This window comes from Elephantulus edwardii, unplaced genomic scaffold (genome assembly GCF_000299155.1).
Source record: "Elephantulus edwardii isolate Elephantulus edwardi_28Jun2011 unplaced genomic scaffold, EleEdw1.0 scaffold00227, whole genome shotgun sequence".
NCBI lineage: Eukaryota > Metazoa > Chordata > Mammalia > Macroscelidea > Macroscelididae > Elephantulus > Elephantulus edwardii.
In genome coordinates this window covers 769,463-791,947 of record NW_006399977.1, presented here as the reverse complement: position 1 = coordinate 791,947, position 22,485 = coordinate 769,463, and the positions used below count along the sequence as shown (strand labels likewise).

The window sequence follows — 22,485 nt, the reverse complement described above, 5'->3', positions numbered from 1 at the left end:
ATTCAGATGGCCAACAAGCACATGAAGAAATGTTCAAAATCCCCAGCTCTGAGAGAGATGCAAATCAAGATAACCATGAGATATCATCTCACCCCAGTAAGACTAGCAAAATTTAACAGAACAGCAAACAACAAATGCTGGTGAGGTTGTGGAGAGACTGGAACCCTTATTCAACCTCCTTTTTTAAGGAATTTGGAGTACCAATTTTCAAAACATTCATTTGAACTGTCAATCTGTCTTAGGTTCCTTGATTTCTATACCTTAGAATTTAACTATGTACCAAACAGGAATACAAATATACAATTAGTTCCTTTTTTGAGAAAGGCATTATTAGAATTAAGTTTCCCTTTAGGATCTCTGGCATTTCCTGGGTGATACAAACAGTTAATGTCTGAGCTGTAAATAAAACAGATGGAGATTTTATTATACTCCAGGACATCTCTGGAGAAGTTCTGTGATCTCCTTCAAAAAAATCTGATCTTGAAAATATATGGACTATAATTCTACTTTAATACATATGGTTGCTATGAGTCAGAGTGGACATGATGGCAACTGCTTGGGGATTTTTGGTTTCGTATGTTTGTGGATGCGTGTGTGTGTCTGTGTGTACTTACAAGTAGTCTGAATTGTGAGCTGCAAGCAATAAAAGAAACACTGATGCTAGTTCATTTAAGTGGAAAGAATTTATTAGATAAGCATATTATAGAACAGGTGTAAATACTAGAAAATCAGATTAGAGCAGGCATCAAGGCTGCAAAGACACCACTGAGAAGCAATCCACTTAGGCATCGTCTATTGTGAACCAGACAGGTGCCTCTTGATGGCAATGTCACCAATGGATATCACTGCTGCACCACTACACTCTGAATTCTGTAAAACAAACAAAAATCTCTATTTGATCTGTGTCTTTGAGTCAAGCTTACAAGACTCACTTCAAATTCTATTTTCTAATTAAAAGTCAACTTCTAATGTAACAAGTAAGTCTTGGCCTGAAGTGGAAGTACACAGTCATAATGATCTCTAGACACTAATGCTATCAATTATAAGCACTTGCATGGCTTTCTTAATAATTTTATATTAGAAAGAAATAAAAAACAAAAGTTGAAGCATTACTAGGCACATAATTCTTGAGGGTCAGATGAAGATCTTTGTTCAGTGTTCCTATAGATATGTCTAAGTTTGGAAATTGTGGTGAAAAATACTAAATAAACCCTAGACTGGCAAAAGAAGAAACAAATCTGTCTTGGATGAAGTGTAGTCAGAATGTTCCTTAATACCAAGGATAGTGAGACTTCCTTTCACATATTTAAGGCATGTTATCAAGAGGGACCAGTTCTGGAGGACATGATGGTGAATAAAGAAAAAGGTCTGCAACAAAAGAGATGAGACTGAGTAGCAGAGCGTTGCTCAGGCACAGCATCAACTGAGAAGAAGGTGTAGGACTAAACATTCTTTTGTTCTGTTTTACAAAAGCCTGCTGTAAGTTGGTACCAACATGATGGCATCTAACAGTATGACAAGTTGTTATGTCTATATGTAAACATTTTTCTGAAAAACATTTCAATCTACTTTTTTTCACTACAAGAAACTGTAGAGAAAAATGTTCATTTATTCCTTAATTATTTCAGAATGTATTTATTCTTCAAGTACTCTCTAAATTCCTAGTACTGCACTATATGTGAGTAAAACCAGACTTGACGCTGCTGCTGTTATGTGTCATTGAGTCACCTGCAACTCAAGGCCACCCTGTGTACAACAGCCCTAAACCGTGCTCTATCCTTTGCCAATTTCATTGTCTCTGACATGCCTAGTCTCATTACTCCAGTCACTGAATCGATCCATCTCATCAAGGGTCTTCCTCTCCTGCACTGTTCCTCCACCCTCCCAAACATAATGTCTCTCTCGAAGGACTGATCCCTCCTTGCAACATGTCGAAAGTATGTCAGACAGAGCTTCAGAATCCTTGCCTCCAAGGAGCAGCATGGCTTCACCCTCTCCAGGACAAACTTGTTTGTTCTCCTAACAATCCATGGAATATTCAACACTCTTCTCCAGCACTAAAGCTCAAAGACATCAACTCTCCTTTTATTATCCCTAGTCACTGTCCAGTGCTCCGATGCACAGCAAGTAATTGGGAAGACCATGGCCTGTATCAGGCACACCTTAGTCTCCAGACTGACAGCACTGCTCTTCAGTACTTTGGAGAGGTCTCTGACAGTAGACTTTCCCAATGCAATGCATCATGTAATTCCCTGGCTGCTGGTACCAATAATGTGGATTGTAGAGCCAAACTTTATAGGTAAGTAGAAAAGACTATATACAACTGATAACCCAATTACAGGATGGCAAAAAAGACATGGAAAGAATTTTCAGAAGGATATATTAGAATAGCCAACAGGCACACGAAGAAATGCTCAAAATCACTGGCAATTAGAGAGATGCAAATCAAAGCCACAAGGAGATACCATCTCACTCTAGTAACAGTGGCAAAGTTTTTCAGGAGAGCAAATAATAAATGTTGGAGAGGATGTGGCGAGATAGGAACTCTTATACGTTATTGGTGGGATTGTAAAATGGTATAACCACTCTGGAAGGCAGTTTGGCACTTCCTCAAAAAGCTGGCTACTGAAATTCCTTATGATTCAGCTATCCCACTACTTGGAATATACCCCAAGAAACAAGAACTGAGGAACAGAGACTTGTACACCAGTACAAGTATACCACAGCAGTGTTATTCACCATTGTAAGAATATGGAAACAGCCCAGATGTCTAACCACAAATGAATAGATTGAGAAATTATTGTATATTCACACAATGGAATACTACGTAGAACACAGAAAGAATGATTCTGAAAATTACTACCTAACTCGGGAAGGACTGGAGAGCATTATGCTGAGTGAACTAACTCAGACCCACAAGGAAAAATACTATATAAAACCATTATTCCAAAAAAGTCTGAGGATCCAAGGCGGGGGGGAGGACGGGGGGGACGGGGGGGACAGAAGCAAAGGGGTGAGGATGGGGGGTAATCATAGGGTTGCACAAACTGATGAAGGGGTGAAGGAAATGGAAAATATCCAGTGTGAAAAACAATTTATTCAAACTCTGTAAATAAACCAGTATAAAAAAGGAGTGGGGGAAGACTATATACATGTGGTTAGGGGTTTTTCATATTTTTTTAAATATTTTTTTATATATATGTTTTCTTTTATAATAGTAGTTGCAGTTGTTTTTATATAATTTTTAAATTGTGATTTTAATGAAAGTTTACAGGAAACTTGGATATCCATTATTGCACACTTTTCCTACCCCTCCCCAGTTCGCTTTTTTAAAAAAAATACAGGTTGTTGTTAAGTACCATTGAGTCATCTATGAATCATAGTGACCTTATGTACAATAGGTCTGAATCTTGCCTTTTCCTGAACCAGTCACTGACTCCAACATATCTAACACCATTACCTCAGTTACCATGTCAATCCATTTCATTCAGGATCTTCCTTGTCCTGTGCTTCTCCAAGGACTGGTCCCTCCTGGCCACATGACCAAAGTACATGCTATGAAGCTTCAAAATACTTGCCTCCAAGGAGAACTTAGTTTTATCCTCTCCAATAGAGACTTGTTTGCACTCTTAGCAGTACAGAGTTACGTTCAATACTCTACTCCAGCACCACAAGCCACATGCAAGCAAAATCCTGATGAAGATTATTCAAAAATAACTGGAATAGCTCATCAACAAAGAACTACCAGAAATACAAGCTGGTCATGACACTACAGACATTATTGCCAATGTCAGATGTATCTTAGCTGAAAGCAAAGAGTACCAGAGGAATGCCTATCTGTGCTTCAGTGACGATGCAAAGGCATTTGACGGTACAGATCACAACAAATTGTAGCTAACTTCCAGAAAAATGGGAATCCCAGAACACTTGATTGTGATCATGCAAAACCTACACTTGGACCAGGAAGCAGTCCTCAGAACAGAGCAAGGAAACATTGCATGACGCAAAATCAGGGAAAGTGTATACCTGGAGTGCATCCTATCTCCATACCTTTTCAATCTATATGCAGAACAGATCATCCGAGAGGCTGGATTCCATGAAGAGGAATGTGGCATCCGGATTAGAGGAAGACTCAACAACAACCTGCATTATGCAGATTACATAACCTTGCTTGCTGAAACTGAAGAGGACCAGAGGTGTTTGCTGTAGAAGATCATGGACTGCAGCCTTCAATATGGATTGAAGCTCAAAATAACAAAGATTCTTGCCACTGGGCCAACTGGCAGCACCATTATAGACAGAGAAGAGATTGTTGACAATTTCTGCTTGCTTTGTTTCACTATCAATACTCTCGGCATTAGCAATCAGGAAATCAAAAGATGAATTATACTAGTGAAGTCTTTTGTCAGGGACTTCTCCAAAGTGTTAAAAAATAATGATGTCAGTCTGGGGACTATGGTGTGCCTGATCCAGGCCATGGTCTTTTCAATTATTTGGTATGCATCAGAAAGCTGGACAATGATCTAAGATGGCAGCAAAAGAATTGAGAAAAACATATATGACACCTTAAATTTAATTCAGAAGATCAGGAAATGCCTTCCTTGAGACATAATGATTGGGGGGGGGGGACGGACACACAAAACAGCCATGGTTAAACTGGAATGAAAACATGTGATGGAGGATTAAGTAGGCAGAAAGAAAAAGAGGTATTATGTGTAATGGTCTGATAAAAAAAGTATAGGTGCAAACATTAAAGTATGTTGTTGTTGTTGTTATGTGCTGTCGAGTCGTTTGCAACTCATAGCGACCCTATGTACAACAGCCTAAACCGTGCTCTATCCTGTGCCAATCTCATTGCCTCTGACACACCCATCCCGATTACCCCAGTCACTGAATCAACCCACCTCATAGAGGGTCTTCCCCTCCTGCGCTGTCCCTCCACTTTGCCCAGCATGATGTCCCTCTCTAAAGACCTGTCTCTCCTTACATGTCCAAAGTACGTCAGACGAAGCCCCAGAATCCTTGCCTCCAAGGAGCAGCCTGGTTTAACCCTCTCTAGGATGAATCTGTTTGTTTTCTTGACAGTCCATGGTACATTCAATACTCTTCTCCAGCACCACAGCTCAAAGGCATCAATTCTCCTTCTATCCTCCCTAGTCATTGTTCCTTGAGTTTAAGAAATGCTGAACGAATTCGGCCCTTTTGATTTTCCGACTCTAGCTCCTCGCACATTTCATTGTAATATTTTGCTTTGTCATTCCGTGCTGCCTTTTGGAATCTTCTGTTCAGCTCTTTAGTGTCTTGGATTCTTCCTTGTGCTTTGGCTTCTCTACGTTCCAGTGCAATCTTCAGAGTTTCTTCTGACATCCATTTTGGTCTTTTCTTCCTCTTCTGTCTTTGTAATGACTGTCTGCACTCTTCCTGGATGATACATTTAACATCCTCCCACAACTCATCTGGTCTTCGCTCATTAGTGTTCAAGGCCTCAAACCTGTTCCTGAGATGATTCTGAAATTCAGGTGGTATGAAATTAAAGTAATATTTGGGCTCCTGTGGATTCAGTTTAATCTTCCTCAGCTGCAGCTTGAACTTGCATATACTTTTATATAAAACATGATCAAGAAGCTAGAAATTATGGTATTTTTTTGTACCCTGGATTAAATTCTTTTCAAATATTTCTATTAAATACAATAATAGAAAGTAGGATCAGATACAATCCATTTCCAAAACTCCATGCTGATAGAAGATATGTTGTTATGTGCCATCGAGTCTCTTGTGACTCATAGCGACCCTATGTACAACAGCCCTAAACTATGCTCTGTCCTGTGCCAATTACACCGTCTTCCATACACCCATCCAGATTATCCCAGTCACTGAATCAATCCACCTCATAGAGGGCCTTAGACATAATAATTTATATAAACACAAATAGGAAAAAGCAGACAAAATAATGTTACCTACTCATTTGTTCCACAGCATACTGATCTATGTTGTTTAACTTATAAAATGATAATTTATATTAGTACATTGAGTCATTTCATATTTCTGTTATACTTTTTGAACACTTTATTTTAAAGTTAGCAATCATACCATTAAACTCATATTAATAACAGGATCTTATCATGCCTTTAAGAACATTATGAAGAATGATGAGAAGAAAATAACTATGAGAAGCCTTCAATATGCCATAATTAGAACAGATTTTTATTATATATCCAGAACTCAAATTCATTGTTCTAAGGAGTCTGCCCTTATTCCTCCTGTAGAGCCACAAATGGATTTGAAATGCAGATCTTCTGCAGCATTCTGGCCTTTGGTTAGCAGTACAATACTCTGTTGTTGTTCTTAGGTGCCACTGAGTCAAGTACAATCTATAGGAACCCTATGAGCAACAGATCTCAACCCTGTAAGGCCCTAGAAATACTATAAATATGATGGAAAAGAATGATAAAAGAGAAAAATATAAAACACATCTGAACTTTCTTACAGTGAAATTAGAAAATTAAAAGGGTAATCAATTACAAGACTGAGCGGTATAAACAGAAAACAGCTCAGTGCTCTTTGGAGGCAAGAATGATGAAGCTTTGCCTCACATACTTTGGACATGTTGCTAGAAGGTGCTATCCCTTACAGAAAGACATTATGTTAGGAAGGGTGGAGGGTCAGCAAGGAGAGGAAGACCCTCAACCAGGTGGACTGACACAGTGACTGCTGCAATGGGCTCTTGTGTATAAGGAAGTGTAATGGTGCACGACAGAACAAGATTCAGATCTTTTGTTCACAGGTTCACTATGAGTCATGCTCATCTTGATGGCATCTAACAACAACAATAATAAGCTCAGCTGATAACAGAAAAGGTTGACATTTTTAGTTCACCCACTGGCTCCTCAAAAGTCTCCCTCCCTGTTCGTTTCCAAAAAGCAGCCACTGAAAAGCCTGTGAAGGACAGCTCTACTCTGACATGGGACCATCATAATTCAAATTGACTCTGATAACTGATTGGCTGATTAAAATCTGTCATCAAGTCGAGTACAAGTCATAATGACCCTATGAACAACAGATATGAGTCTTGTCCTATCCTGTGCCATCCTCACAATTCCTGTCATATTTAAGCCCACTGCTGTAGTCAATGTGCCAATCCATCTGACTGAAGGTCTTCCTTACTTTCACAGACCCTCCATCTTTCCAAGCATGATGTTCTTCTCCAAGGAAAAGTCCCTCCTGGCAACATGACCAAAGTATGTGAGATGACACTTTGTCATACTTGCCTCCAAGGCACACTCTGGTTGTACTTTTTCCAAGCCACCTCTTTGTACCTTTGGAAATCCATGGGATGGTCAGTGCTCTCTTCCAACACCATAACTCATAGGCATCAATTCTTCTGTTATCCTTATTCATTGTTCAACTCTCACATGCACTGCAAGTGATTCAAAAGACCATAGCTTGAATCAGGTGCACCTTTGTCTTGAAACTGACACCACTGCTCCTCAGTAATTCAGAGAGGTCACTTACTGCAGACTTTCTCAATACATCTCCTGATCTCCTTACTACTAGTACCAAGGGTGTTGATTGAGGATCCAAGATGAAACTTTTGATAATTTCAATCTTTTATCCATCTATTTTGCCTGTTGATCCAGTGAAGAGGATTTTTGTTTTCTTGATATTGAGATGTAATCCATATTGAAAACTGTAGTCTTTGATCTTCTACACAAGTAGTTCAAGTCCTCCTCATTTTCAGCAAGCAAGGTTGTCATCTGCATAACACAAGTTGTTGACATTCTTTTTCACAGTCCATTTATTAATTTGCTCACTCAATAAGGTATGGAAAGGATATACCCCTGACATAAACCTTTGTTAATTTTAAATCATCTAGTGTTCCCTTACTCTGTTTGCATAACAGTTTTTTGGCCATAAACAATTAAGGGTTCTGGAATTACCATTTTTCCCAATTTTAGCCATCATTTATGATCTACACTGTCAAATGCCCTTACACAGTCAATATAGCATGATATTCTTTTATTTTCTGCTTTCAGCTAGGATCTATCTACCCAACATCAGAAATTATATCCCTGGTGCCACAGTCTCTTCTAAACTCAGGTTGAATTTCTGTAAGTTCTCTGTATATTTCTCAAGCCTTTTTTTTATGACTTTGGGCAATATTTTGCTTGTTGTTGTTGTGTCAAGTCTGAACTGACCCACAGCTGACCCACCAGCAGGTTTTAAAAGGCAGTTTTATCACAGGGAGGAGACTGCCCATCCTTCTCCAGTGGAGCAGCTGGTGGATTTGAACCACATGCCTGTGGAATTGCAGTGCAGCTTCTTGCCACTAGGCCCGGTAGAAATATGATACTGTTCAATAATTTCCACATTCTGTTGGATCACTTTTCTTAGGAATGGAAACAAATATCAATCTCTTCCATCTTGTCCAGTCAGTTAGCCAGACAGCTGACCTCCAAATTTCCTAGCATAGACTGCTATGCTAAGGCTGCATCTGTCAGTTGAACCATTTCAGTTGGTATCACATCGATCCCTGGAGCCTTATTTATTTTTTTGTCAATGCCTTCAGTGCAGCTTGAACATCTTCCTTCAGTACCATTGATTCTTGGTCATATGGTACCTCCTGAAATATTTCAGTGTCGGTCAATTCTTTTTGGTACAGTTGTTATTGTTGCTAGGTGCTGATGAGTAGAGCACAACACTTTGAGAAACAAATCGGAATTCTGTTTTATCCTATGCCATCCTCACAATACCTGCCATTCTCACAATCTTAGTCACCCTCAAATCCATTGCTGTGGTCACTCTATCAATTCAGATGGTTGAGGGTTTTACTTTCCTTCATTGTCCCTCCACCTTTCCAAGCATGATGTCCCTCTCCTAGCAACATGTTCAAAGTATGTGACATAAAGCTTCATCATCTTTGCCTCCAAGGAACATGCTGGCTGTAACTTCTCCAAGATGAATCTGTTTGCTTTTGGCAGTCCATGAGCTAGTCAGCATTCTTCTACAACACCACAGTTCAAAGAACTAATTCTTCTTCTGTTATCCTTAGTCACTGTGTAGCTCTCAGAGGCACAGCAAGTGACTGAAAAGACTATGGGACATATCAGGCATACCTTAGTCCTCAAACTGACAACACTGCTCCTCAACTCTGTAATTTGGAGAGGTCCCTGACTACAGGTTTTCCCAGTGCCACACATCTACTGATCTCACAATTGCTAGTATTAAGTATACTGATTGTAGACCCAAATAAGGTTAAGTCATGGACAGTTTCAATCTTTTCTCCATCTATCAGGATGTTGCCTATTTATCCAGTGGCTAGGATTTTTATTTTTTTAATGTTGAAACACAATTCATATTGAAGGATGCAGTCTATGACCTTCTACAGCAATGTTTCAAGTCCTCCTCACTTTCAGCAAACAAGGCTGTGTCATCTGCATAATGAAGGTTATTAATGTATATTCCATCAATCCTAATACCACATTCTTCTTCATAGTATTCCACTTCTGTAATAATCTTAACATACTGATTAAATAGGTATGGAGAAAGGATACAACCCTAATGTATGTTCTTGTTATGTGCTGTCAAGTCGCTTGCGACTCATAGCGACCCTATGTACAACAGCCCTAAACTCTGCTCTGTCCTGTGCCAATCGCACTGTCTCTGACACTCCCATCCCGATTACCCCAGTCACTGAATCAACCCACCTCACAGCGGGCCTTCCGCTGTCCTCCACCCTTGCTCTGCACAGTGACTCTGTATTCTCTCCATCTTCTTTCAATGCTTCCTTGATCATACCAGATCATAACCACAGACTCTCTCAGTATTGCAACTCAAGGCTTGTATTTGCTTTTCAGTTCTTTCAGCTTGAGAAATTCATTACAATACTCTACTTTGTTTTCTGAGGTGCCCCTTGAAATTTTCTGTTCAAATCTTTTAGTGTGAGTGAATATAGTCCCCCACTACCACAAATTATGCAGTTGAGTTTCCCACATTTGGAGAAAGCACAGGGGTCAGAACATCCAGAGTGAAGTGGATAAGCTTCGCCTTGGACAAATCACCTTCACAATCATCTCTCCTGCCAGGTAGGTATCAAATCTATTCTTGAGACAGTTTTTTTATTCAGGCGGGATAAACAAATAAAAAAACCTGTTTTCTTTTTCAAGGATTTTTTTTTTTCTGTTCTTCAGCTTCCATCCGAACTTGGCATATGAATATCTGGCACACTGTTCTTTAAGAAGCCCCAGGTGCTATTCTGACTGTTGGTTTTGATCTTTTCCAACAGTGTAGTCAATTTGATTCCTGTGTATTCTATTAAGTGAGGTCCATTTGTACAGTTGCCTTTTTTTTTGGTTCTAAAAAGAGCAAGGGCCATGTGGGGACAGCCAAGTCAGACCTTTATCAGCTTCACAAAGGGGAACTGACCCTGCCCATAGCATCAATAACACAAAACCAATTCCCATGAGGTCAGACATGTCCCCACACTCCCATACAATTTTCTACTCATCTCAACATAATCTTACTGCTTTGCTGGGTCCAAAATCCAAAGTGATAGCTCACAGACCACACAGAACCATACTGGGGAAGTTAAAAGGTTACAATCAAGGTTAAATACAGAATAGAGTCAGCTCCCAAAATGGCACTCAGGAACCTCAGCCTCCAGCCTCACAGGTCTAACTGTTTCCAAGTTCCAGTTCTGCCAACAATGACTCTTTTATCTTCCATTTCCAACAAAGTTCTTAGAACTGCCAATACTGGCTCTTACCTCTTAAATATCCAACAAAGTCCTCAATCCTGCCAATGCTGGCTTTTTACCTAATTGTCTAAAAAGAGTTCTCAGTCCTGCCAATATTGGGTCTCCATTCAACTGTCCCACAATGTTTTTAGTCCTGCCAACATATAGCCTTTTCCCTTGACCTCCTCCCCTCAAGGTCTCATCCCATCTCACATCATGTCTACAGTTCGACCAAGCTGCTGCTGCTATCTTGAAATGTGTCCTACATTTCACTTGACTAGGGGAGGTCTCTTTCCTCTTCACTACTCACAGGGGAAGGAAGATCTATTTCTGTAGCTAGAGCTCTTCAATTTATTGGTGAGACTAGTGAATCCCCTTATAGATTGCTGTGGACTGGCCAATCCATTTGTGGAACGGCAGACAGCAAATTCCCTTGTGGATAGGCCATCATCCACCATTTGCATAGTCCTGCCCATCTACATAATCAGTCAATGCTAGAAAAGCCATATTGAAAGATAAACTCTATACAGATATTTGCAATGAATAAATCACTGTACAAAATTCCAACATGCATTCTCCTCCCTCATATATTACCAAGCTCCTCTTTTTCAGCTACCAATCATTTTTTGTTTCCAACTTGTATATACCATTCACCGAATATTATTAGTACGTCTTATTGCATGCTCATTCAATCTCAGACTGCATAAGTTGGTAGAAATCCTCAATATCTTTTTTAGCAAGATAGAAATATCTCTTGTTTTAGTGGTCGGTGCATAAATTTAAATAACAGTTGCATTAACAGGTCTTTTTACAGTGATTAGTCTATCACTAACAGCACTGTATCTTAAAGAGACATCTTGAAATGCTCTTTTTTTATGATAAATGCAACCGCATATCTCTTTGTCATTTCTGCTATACTAGATCATATGGTTGCCTGAATCAAAATAGGCAACAGTATTTCATTTTAACTCATTAATGCCTAGGCAGCAAGACCAGAGGTTGTGGTGATGCTAACTCAACAGCTCTCTGGTAGTTCAAATCCACCAGCAGCTCCAAAAGAGAAAGATGGGCAATCTCCCTTGTGATTTATAGCCTTCGAATCCCACAGGAGGGTCAGCTATGGATCGGTTCTGACTTATGGTAATGAGATTTTTACTTCTGAATAACAATGATGACAATCTTTAATTCATTCCATTTCATTTTTTTACAACTTTCTTTTTTCCTAGAAACATACTTTGTGCAACCCACATTCCAATTATTAGTGGATGTTTACAGCTGCTTCTCCTAACTTTTAAGTTTTGTCACATAAGCAAATGAAGGTTTTTCTAATGAATAAAAGCTGTTTCCAACCATGTCAATAAAGCACTCTAAGTAGCTTTTCCCCAGTCATATTTTTTGTACCTTTCATCCTGAGGGGCTCATCATTCAACACTCCATCCAAAAACGTTCTGCTGTTACTTGCAGGGTTTTATAAGGCCTTTTATTTCAGAAATTAGTTCTGATTTCAGAGCAATGAGACGTAATTTTCAGCAGTTTGGCAGATATTGTGATTCTATAATGCAACATAATATGATTATTCTCCACTGTGTGGTCTGAAATAAGCAGCCAAATAGTTGAAAGCTATTTTCTTTGTGGATGTCATTCCATGTAACAAATATGGATGTTCTGGCAAAATTCATATTCACTTCAGCTTATCTCCTAGTTGTCATCTTCTGCCTGGTACTTGACCTACCAACATTGGGTTTGCTAGCACATGACTTAAGAAAAGCCTCCAGCCCTGAATAAGCAAAGCATTCCTACAAAAGAGAAACAAGGCAGGAGGCATCTGTAAACATTTATTAAATTAAAAAAAAAAGAAATCCCTTATTTTTAAAATAAAAAAGAGAGAGAGAAGCCTCTATCCTGAAGCCTGACTTCTGGATTGTGAACTTACCAGCTTCCACAACTGTATTCGTCATTTCCTTAAAATTAATCTCTGTGTGGATAGAAGATAGATAGATAGATAGATGACAGATAGATAAGCTCTGTTAATATAGATAGCACATTATGTTAAACTTTGACTCTAACAATTAAGTCACCACATGTTCCACAAGAAAAAGAGAAGCAGAAGAAAAAAAGAGGCAGTTTCCTTCCCTAAAAATTTACAGTCTCCAGAATTCATCGGAGTACTGCCTGTAGTTGGAATTGATTAGACAGTAATGGTTTGGATTATTTAGTATATGCATTTGCATATAAGCTTCAATTGTCATTGTACCTGTAGAAAATCCAGTGTAAGACAATGGCAGAGGATATACTTCCAAAATAAAGCTCCATTTATTTATCCATTTAACTATTCATTGTTTTAGCTTCCACTATAAGCCAAGAACTGTGTGAAATTCTAGGGATAAAAATAGTAAGCATGGCTGATAATGTCCCTGTCCTCTCATACAACACTGTGAAGAAAATGGCTAGACAAGCAATATATATAATTGTATAAATACTACAATTACACATGTTAAAACTCCAAAATTGATTCTAAGTTTTTACTTCCGTTTCACACTATTTATCAAAGTAACTTTGGAAAGTCTGTATTACCCACATAAAAATTCTATTTCCCCCCTAACTTCACACTTAAGAACCTCTTTATCATTCATTGTACACTTTATCATGTCTGAATGTCTCTATCTCCCCAGTTAAAGAGTAGAGAGTAAGTTTTTTGTTTTGTTTTGCTTTTTATCTATGGACTAGGACAATGTGCCTGCAATAAAACAGGTACTCAAAAAAATATAAATTGATAATTACAAAAGGAATGAATGATACATAAATTAATGTTCTGAGTCATAAACATGTTAAACTATTACTTAGCGACCTAAAGACTACAATCTAAAATGACACTCATCTTCTATTAAAATTTAACCAGTCATGTCTTAATATTCCAACTAGGGAGCTAAGCTAGGATTGGAAGAGCCACGTTAGAAGCAGAGTTGGCATCTACAAAAGAAGCTACATAAGATGTGTACAAGCATGTTTTCTCAAGTTTGTAATTTACACACCACAATGATCTGCTGATATTACATGGCCATCTATTTAACAAGAATACGACACAGAAACTGAATAGTCACAATACTAAGTTGTCAGTGTTGTAAGTGCCTTCCAGTGTACTCAAACTCAAAATAATCCTGCACACAACACATTGAAATCATTCCAAATCCTGCAGCGTTCTTATAACCTCTACTGTGCTTAAGCCACAACAGTTAGAACATAAAACAGTATTTTCATAGTTCAAAGAAAACAGAGATTCATCATGGACTGAAAGACTAGGCTCAACAGCTACATTATTTAAAAAGTTAATTCTCAGAAGTGACTAATAAGTTAACATAATAACAACGTTGTTATTGCTGCTGTTAGTCAAACTGACTCACAGCTGACCCTCCAGCAGATTTTCAGAGACACATGGGAAGAGAATGCCCATCTTTCTACTGTGGAGCAACTGGCAGATTACAGCTGTATTCCTTTAGACTGGCAACACAATTCCTTACCATTAGACCACCAGAGCTCATTACAATAAGAATGCTGTTGTTGCTGTTAGATGCTGTCAAGTAGACAATGACTCACAGCAACCCTCAGAACAATGGATGTGCTTCTTGCCATATCCTGTTCCTTCTTCATGATGTCTGATATACTTGAGCCCATTGTTACAGTTCTGTGTCAATCCATCTTACTGAAGGTCTTCCTCTCTTTAACTGACCCTCCACCTTTCCAAGTAGGATATCCTTTTTCCAAGGATTAGTCCCTCCTAACGTCATATAAAATATGTGAGGCAAAGCTTCTCCATCCCTGCCTCACAAGTACCCTGGCTGAACTTTATCCTAGATATGGGGTTTTTTGTTCTTTTGGCAGTCCACAGCATATTCAGTATTTTTCTTCAACACTACAACTCAAAGGTATCAATCCTTCTTCTATCATCCTTAGTCACTGTCCAGCTCTCAGATGCACAGTAGATGGCTAGAAAGGCCATGGCTTAGATCAGGTGCACCTTGGTTTTTAACTGATATCACTGCTCCTTAATGCCTTAGAGAGGTCCTTGACAGTAGATTCATCCAATGAAATACATCTTTTGATTTCCTGACTGGTGGTGTCAAGGATCTTGATTGGGTTTCCAAGCAAGACAGAATTGCTGACAACTTCAATCATTTTTCCATCTATCACAATGTTGCCTATTGGCCCAGTGATGACAATTTCCATCTTCCTGATAACAAGAATAGTAGGCCAAAAAAAAGGATTCAACTTAAAATCATGGCCATAAACCCTTGGGGTTTTTTTATGTTGATACAGCAAGTCAGAGAAACATAATATCTGAAGATATGAATTCAAAGATAAGGAATTTGAATTTCCCAATATTAAGAATTTTTAATCTGATCTACCATCAGGTTTCAGAGTCAGTAAATCACAATGGGAAGAGAATACCCATGTACTGCCTAATCAGAACCCGGCTTAGATTAGCAGCAAATTCATTATGAGATATACCACTTGAGTTCCCTTGCATTTTTTAAAGTATAATTTCCATCAAACTATCATATCAATTAATAGTCTAATTCTTCCTTTAAAAGTGTCTGAAATATAGCTGAGAAAGTCATCAGTATAGCTATAAAGACTTACTAAATCTTGCGTTACTAAACATTGTTGTTGTTATGTGCCATCGAGCTGCTTGTGACACAATGGCTCTGAATCCTGTACACATCTACCCCCATTACCCCAGTCACTGAATCAACCACTGAAGTTCTTCCTCTCTTACACTGTCCCTCCACCCTTCCAAGCATGATGTCCCTCTCCAGGGACTGGTTCCTCCTTGCAACATGTCCAAAGGATGTCAGAGAAAGCTTCAATCCTTGCCTCCAAGGAGCAGCTTGGTTTAACCCTATACAAGCAGAACCTATTGGTTCTTCTTGCAGTCCATTGTGTATTCAATACTCTTTTCCAGCAACACAGCTCAAAGGTATCAATTCTCCTTCTATCATCCCTAGTCATTATCCAGCTTTCTGACACACTGCATGGCCTGCATCTGGCAAACTTTAGTCTCCAGACTGACATCATTGTTCTTCAATACTCTGGAGAGGTCCCTTGCAGCAGACTTTACCAGCGCAGTTGATCTTTTTAATTCCTGGCTGCTGGTGCTAAGAGTTAACAATCTGAATCTCTTCACTGTCTATCATGATGCTGCCAATCAGCCCAGTGGTGAGAATCTTTGTTTTCTTGATGTTGTGCTTCAATCCATAGTGCTTCAGGACTTCCTCAGACTAAACTTTACAACAGAAAAGAATAAAACACCAAATTATTACCCCAAAAGAGGCTCTAGACTGTATTTCCTAAACTATTTTAATAATTGTGCTTTTGTTTTTAAATCACTAGATTTAAGGACTCCAATTCAATGGCACACAATGACAACAAACACGAAGGTAAAGGTGATTCTTGTCATGGTCTTTTCAACAACTGGCTATGTATCTGAAAGTTGGACAATGAATGACAGAAGAAACAATGCTTTAAAATTGTGGTGCTGGGGGGGAGGGGAGGAACTATGGTGGTAAAGAATACTACTGAATATCTCATGGACTGAGAAAAAAACAAACATGTCTCATATAAAGTGCAACTAGGGTGCTCCACCAAGGCAAGGATGGTGAAGCTGCATCTCACATTATTTTGGGCATGTTTTTAGGAAAAGCCAGTCTTTTAAAAGAAAATATCATACTTGGAAAGGTGGAGGGTCAGCCTAAGAGAGGAAAACCCTGAGCAAGATGGATGGACACAGTGACTGTAACAATGGGTTCATGTATATCAGAGATAGGAGGATGGCACAGGATAGGGAAGGGTTGAGATGCATTATTTTCATAGGGTCTTTATGAACCTTAGTCAACTGAACGACACATAACAAAAACAAGAACAAATCACTAGAGCATGAGCTACAGAAATGCTTTTTTCTCTCCTCCATCCATTAGTCAAGAAATTATAATAATAAATTAAATGATGAATAAGTCATAACCTTAAAATAGATAAATTAAGGTAAACAATACTTCCTTATCAGTAGAAATAATTTCTTGTTCGCGTTATAATAACTTATCTCACTCACTACTGGCAAGACAAAGACTTGTTAATTCTCACCATTCTTTTGGAAGACATGAGAATGAAGAGATAAAAACTCACAGAAAAGCTTTAAAAAATAATTTAAAATTCCTAAAAATTTTAAATTGCTAGAAATATTACCTAAATTTACAAACTCATGTATTTTTCTTTAAGCATAAATTATTATAATCAGTTAAAAATATATGTCTTCTGTTGTTCCGCATCAGTCAAATGGTTTTGACGCACGGCGACCTTATGTACAACAGTGGTCCTACACCATTCTTAGAATTCCTGCTATTCTTGACCCCAATGTTGAGGCCACTATCATTCAATCTATATCATTAAGGGTCTTCTTTTGTTGATCCTCTACCAAGTATGACTGTCCTACTCCAGGGACTGTTTTTTCCTAATAATGGCCAAAGTATGTGAGCTATGTATATTCATTCTCTAAGCACAGCTTATTAAAGCTTTATGGTACTTTTTTTTTCACTTGTTCTACAACTTATTTTTATAAATTTTGAGAACTATTCTATGAATTCTGTAGTGTTATATTTAGAACAAAAATACCGTACTTCTATCTACATGATAGTTTCATGTAATGAGTCATGTTGTTATATGCTGTCATAGCAACTATATGTACAACAGCTGTAAACCCTGCTCTATCTTGTGCCAATCTCACTGTCTCTGACACACCTATCCCCATCACCCCAGTTACTGAATCAATTAATCTCATCAAGGGTCTTCCTCTCCTGCACTGTCCCTCCACACTCCCAAGCATGATTTCCCTCTCCAAAAACTAGTCCCTCCTTGCAACATACTCAAAGTATGTGAGACGAAGCTTCAGAATCCTTGTCTCCAAGGAGCAGCTTGGTCTCACCCTCTCTAGGAGAACATGTTTGTTCTCCTACCAGTCCATGGTATATTCAATATTCTTCTCCAACATCACAGCTCCAAGGCATCAATTTTCCTTTTATCATTCCTAGTCATTGTCCAGCTCTCTGATGCATAGCAAATGACTGCAAAGACCATGGCCTGGATCAGGCACACCTTAGTTTCCAGACTGACATTGACTCTTCAGTACTTTGGAGAGGTCTTTGACAGCAGGTGTTCCCAATGCAGTATGTCTTTAAATTTCCTGGCTGCTGGTGCCAAGAGTGTTGACTGTGGAGTCAAGCAAACTAAAGCTGTGAACAATCTCCATCTCTTCACCATCTATCATGATGCTGCCAATTGGTCCAGTGATGAGAATCTTTGTTTTCTTGATACTGAGTCTCAATTCATATTGAAGGCTGCTGTCCCTGACCTTCTGCAGCAAGAGTTTCAGGTCCTCCTTAATTTTAGCAAACAGGGTTGTGTCCTCTGCATAACACAGATTATTGATGAGTCTTCCTCCAATCCTGATGTTACATTCTTCCTTACAGAGCCAGATAGTCTGTTCTGCATATAGACTGAAGAGGTATGAAGATAGTACACATCCCTGGCATAAACCCTCCCCAATTATGAACCATGCAGTTTTTCTTTGTTCTGTTCTGATGAATGTCTTCTGGTCTAAGTATTAGTTTTACATAAGCATAATCAAGTGTTCTGGGATTCCCATTCTTCTCAGAGTCAGCCACAGTTTGTTGAAGTATACACAGTCAAATGCCTTTGCATAGTCAATAAAACACAGATAGACATTTCTCTGGTACTTTCTGCTTTCAGCCTCTTCTAAAATCAGCCTGCATTTTAGGCAGTTTTCTGTTGATGTGCTGTTCCAGTTGTTTTGGGGTAATCTTCAACAGAATCTTGCTTGCATGTGATATTAATGATATTGTTTGATAATTTTCGAACTCTGTCAGATCATCTTTCTTTGGAATGGGACCAAACATAGATCTCTTCCAGTCAGTTGGCCAGTTGGCTGCCCTCCAGATGTTTTGGCATAATTTGGTGAGTACATCTAGAGCAGCATCTGTTTATCTTATTATTCTAAATTGAAGATTTCAAATTATTTTAATCCATTCCCCATATAATAGAATTTCCATTCTTTATTGCCCCTGATCTAAACTTTCTCTAGTTCTGCTATATATGAAATACCATATATCTACATGGTCAGACATGCCATATACCACATGCCCCTGTACCTATTTCAACCAACCACTGGGAGCAATACTTTTTGCAATTTGCTTACAGATTTTACTCACAGTTGTGGGACTTATTAGGAAATTAGATTAGGGAGTGGGGGAGGCAATGCAAGTCCAGGTTTAGTGCAGAAGTCCCAAGCCAAATAACCAGCAAGATACGATTCCTCAGTTAGTTCAGACAATTTCTCCGACAAGTCAAAGTGTAGTTTCAGTTTGGCAGTACAAATAAATCTCTATTTTCCGCAATCATCCAGCAAACTTTATCTCTGAGGAGTTACAAGTCAGCTTTTCCTTCAATCATTCAGCAAGCAAAACCTTTAACTGTGGTTCCATCTCCAGGGATCCTCTGGTTACACCTTGCCACACAGTCTCTTCACCCTCTACCATTGTCTCTCTCGCAGTATCTTCACAGTCCCCCCAAAATGTGAAATACTCTCTCTCATATTGGTCCCACTACTATTGATGATTTGAAAGACCATGTGTCTGCAGTTAAGGTACATGGAAACTATACCATCTCCCCTCCAATGGGGGCTAACACAATGGATATAAAAGCCAATTTTTAAGTGTTCTGAAGCCACAAGTATATTCATTAAAATTCAGTTTTAAAAACTGCTAAATTTTAATCTAGTAGAGCTCGATAGAGAAATTAACTTTTTAGTTAACATTATAGATTACACATAAGTGACTAAACTGTAATAATCTGTTCAAAAAATTTAAAAATATTTATCCAAAAGAAAAGTTGAGGAAAAAAGTTTATTCCTAGCAAGAGGAAAAATAAAACTGTGTTTAGGCACTGATAGCCTAGTGGCAGTGGCAAGAAGCTGTACTGCAATCCCAAAGATAGGCGGTCTGAATCCACAGGCAGCTCTGAGGGAGAAAGATGGACAATCTCCTCCCATGGGTGCAATTAACTGCTTCTGAAACCCCAAAGAGGGTCAGCTCGTGGTCAAGTCCTACTCAAGGGTACACAACAACATTTATTTACTCTACTATATACAGGAATCTGGCTCTACTATATATACATGGATACATGTATGGAAAAATTTGTTCTTTCATTAAGTTTTAAAATGTAGTAATATAATTTTCTTGCCCATTACCAAATGTCAACACAAGTCTGAGAACACTGTTACAAATGAAGTTACCAGCATGTAGCAACACATGGTATTCCAAATAATTCTACTTAAGAGACATAACCATTTGCTTTTTTCACATCATATAATTTATTCAAACTACTCTAATGACCTTCCATCTCTATAAATATACTTAAACAAAAAGCTGACTAACATACTTAAGAACTAGGCTGTCACATACAGTTAAAGTTAAGCTTAGGGGATAATTAAAGGAGCCCTGGTAGCTCAGTGTTTATATGGCTGCTAACCAAAAAGTTAGCAATGGGAATCCACTAGTTTGAACTCACCAGCTATTCCAGCTGTCTGACCTCGTAAAGATTTACAGCCAAGGAAACTATGGGGCAAAAGTGACTTTGCCCTATAGGGAAGCTATGAATCAGAATGGAGACAATGGCAATGGCATTGGCTTTAGTAGATAATTACAGGAATAATTAGATGTATTGATAAACATTCAAAGTTTCCAATCATTTCATTGTTAACACACCAAGGTTATCTTAAACTTTTAAATTAGGACTAGTCGTTATGACTCATACTCCACTCAACAGTACCTACTGGTTTGAAAAATTTAGTAAGAAATGATACATATCACAGAAGAGTATGCCATGAAAAATATAAACACTGTTCAAGCTATCACTAGCTAATGAAAATCACTGATAAGAGTCAATTACCAATTATCTAGGTTTTGTACCACAATTAGCATGTACTTTATCTTTAACAGAATTGTACAGGAAAATGACAATTCAATACGCACAAGTTACTTCTTCTGGTGCTTTATCTATTTTATACAGTTGGTTACTACATTTATCCAATTGGGGGAAAAAAGGTAAACTCTACTTCTACACTGGGTTTTAAAATTAGTTTGCATGAGAGGACATCTAACTTTTCCGGAGCTTTCTGAAGATTACTACCAAAATGTCACTGTGAAACGAGTCGTATAATCTGTTTTCACTAGTCATGTTAAACAAAATGAATGACTGAATTCTCCTAAATAATTTCTGGCTTATTGATAAACACAAGAGAGGAAGACCCTTGATAAGACAGATTGATTCAGTGACTGGGGTAAAGGGGGTAGGTGTGTCAGAGACAATGAATTTGACACAGGATAGAGCAGTTTAGGGCTGTTGTACACAGGGTAGCTATGCGCAGGTGACTCAATGGCACAAAAGCCTAATTCTTATACTACAAATAGAGAAATATTAAACCATTTAGTGAAACCTAAATAAATCACCAAGCATTTCCCCAACTGCTGGGCTGTCACTCACTCCTGATGATATAACTAAGAACATTTGATATTTGGTCATTTTGAATTAGTAAATATAAGATGAATCTTATGAAGACAAACCAATTTTACAAACATTCTGAATTCTAGCTGCAACCACACGGAAATCATTTTTGCTTCTCTTAAACTCTGATAATTGTGTCAAATGTGAAGTGGCCACACTTTCAGCTCTCAGAAGGTACAATGAGTTTTCTGGAAGCACTTCCACTCTGCGTGGTCTTCAAGTTTTACACGTAAAGCCAAACCTGCCTTGCTTTTTCTCCCAAAGGATAATGTTGCTGTTGAGTACTACGTTTTCCATTCATAACCTGTAGAGATGCGGGAATCTCCAAGACCTGAGTGTCCACTCAGGGTCCACCTGATCCTTGATGCGCGAAACTAGCAGTTCCTCGCCAAGAGGTAAAAATCAGGCTGGACAGAGAGGATGGAAGGGAAAGAGTCAACTCGGCCCCCTTCACTACCTGTGGCTCCCCAAGAGGCGGTCCAGCGGGGAACGCGAGGGCTGGGAGGATGGCCAACGGACTTTACCCGGACCACATTTGAGAAAGTATTCAGGATTTGTACCCCTACGTGTAAAGGAGGATCGTGGGGCTGCTCTTCTCCCTTCCTCTTTCCAAGCGCCCTTGAGCCCAGCCCTCACCCTAGAGCAGGCGCGGAGGGGGGAGGAAAGAGGGGGGCTGGCCCCGAGGCCCGTGGAACGCCCCCGGCGATCGTCGCTAGGCCTGGCCCCCGCGGACTCGGGGGCTCCGACCCGGGGGCGGGGGCGCTGCACTGTGCGCTGGCCAACCCGGCTGCTACCCAGCCCCGGGGCCTCGACTCACCGCTCTCCACTTCGCTGCCTTTCTTGGCGGTCGCCGCGTTCCCCATGGCTGGGGAGATGGAAAGAAGGGGCCAGGAAAGGAAGGGGGGCTGAGGCCGTCCCCGCCACTCCACAGGCAGAGGCAACTCCTTCTTCAGCACCCGCCGGTGAGGCGAGTGCTCCCGGTGCTGGCGTTCAGGATCCGGGCGGGAAGATGGGGGCCGATTCTGAGAAATAGGCTTCAGCAAACTCCTCACACGGTGCGGCGGTGGCGGCAGCGGCAGTGGTAGCGGTGATGGCCCTAGCGGCGGTAGCGGTGGCGGCGATGG

General features: G+C 39.4%; 1 protein-coding gene across 1 annotated transcript in view; it reads right to left on the bottom strand.

Moving 5' to 3' along the window:
* Positions 1 to 22,485, bottom strand: part of LOC102860184 (cAMP-dependent protein kinase catalytic subunit beta-like) — a 176,056-nt gene extending 153,571 nt beyond the window's left edge. Inside the window, exon 1 of the mRNA XM_006898372.1 lies at positions 22,179 to 22,485. Within this exon, the coding sequence (XP_006898434.1) occupies positions 22,179 to 22,224 (46 nt within the window). The 5' untranslated portion in view covers positions 22,225 to 22,485. The remainder of the gene's footprint in view (positions 1 to 22,178) is intronic.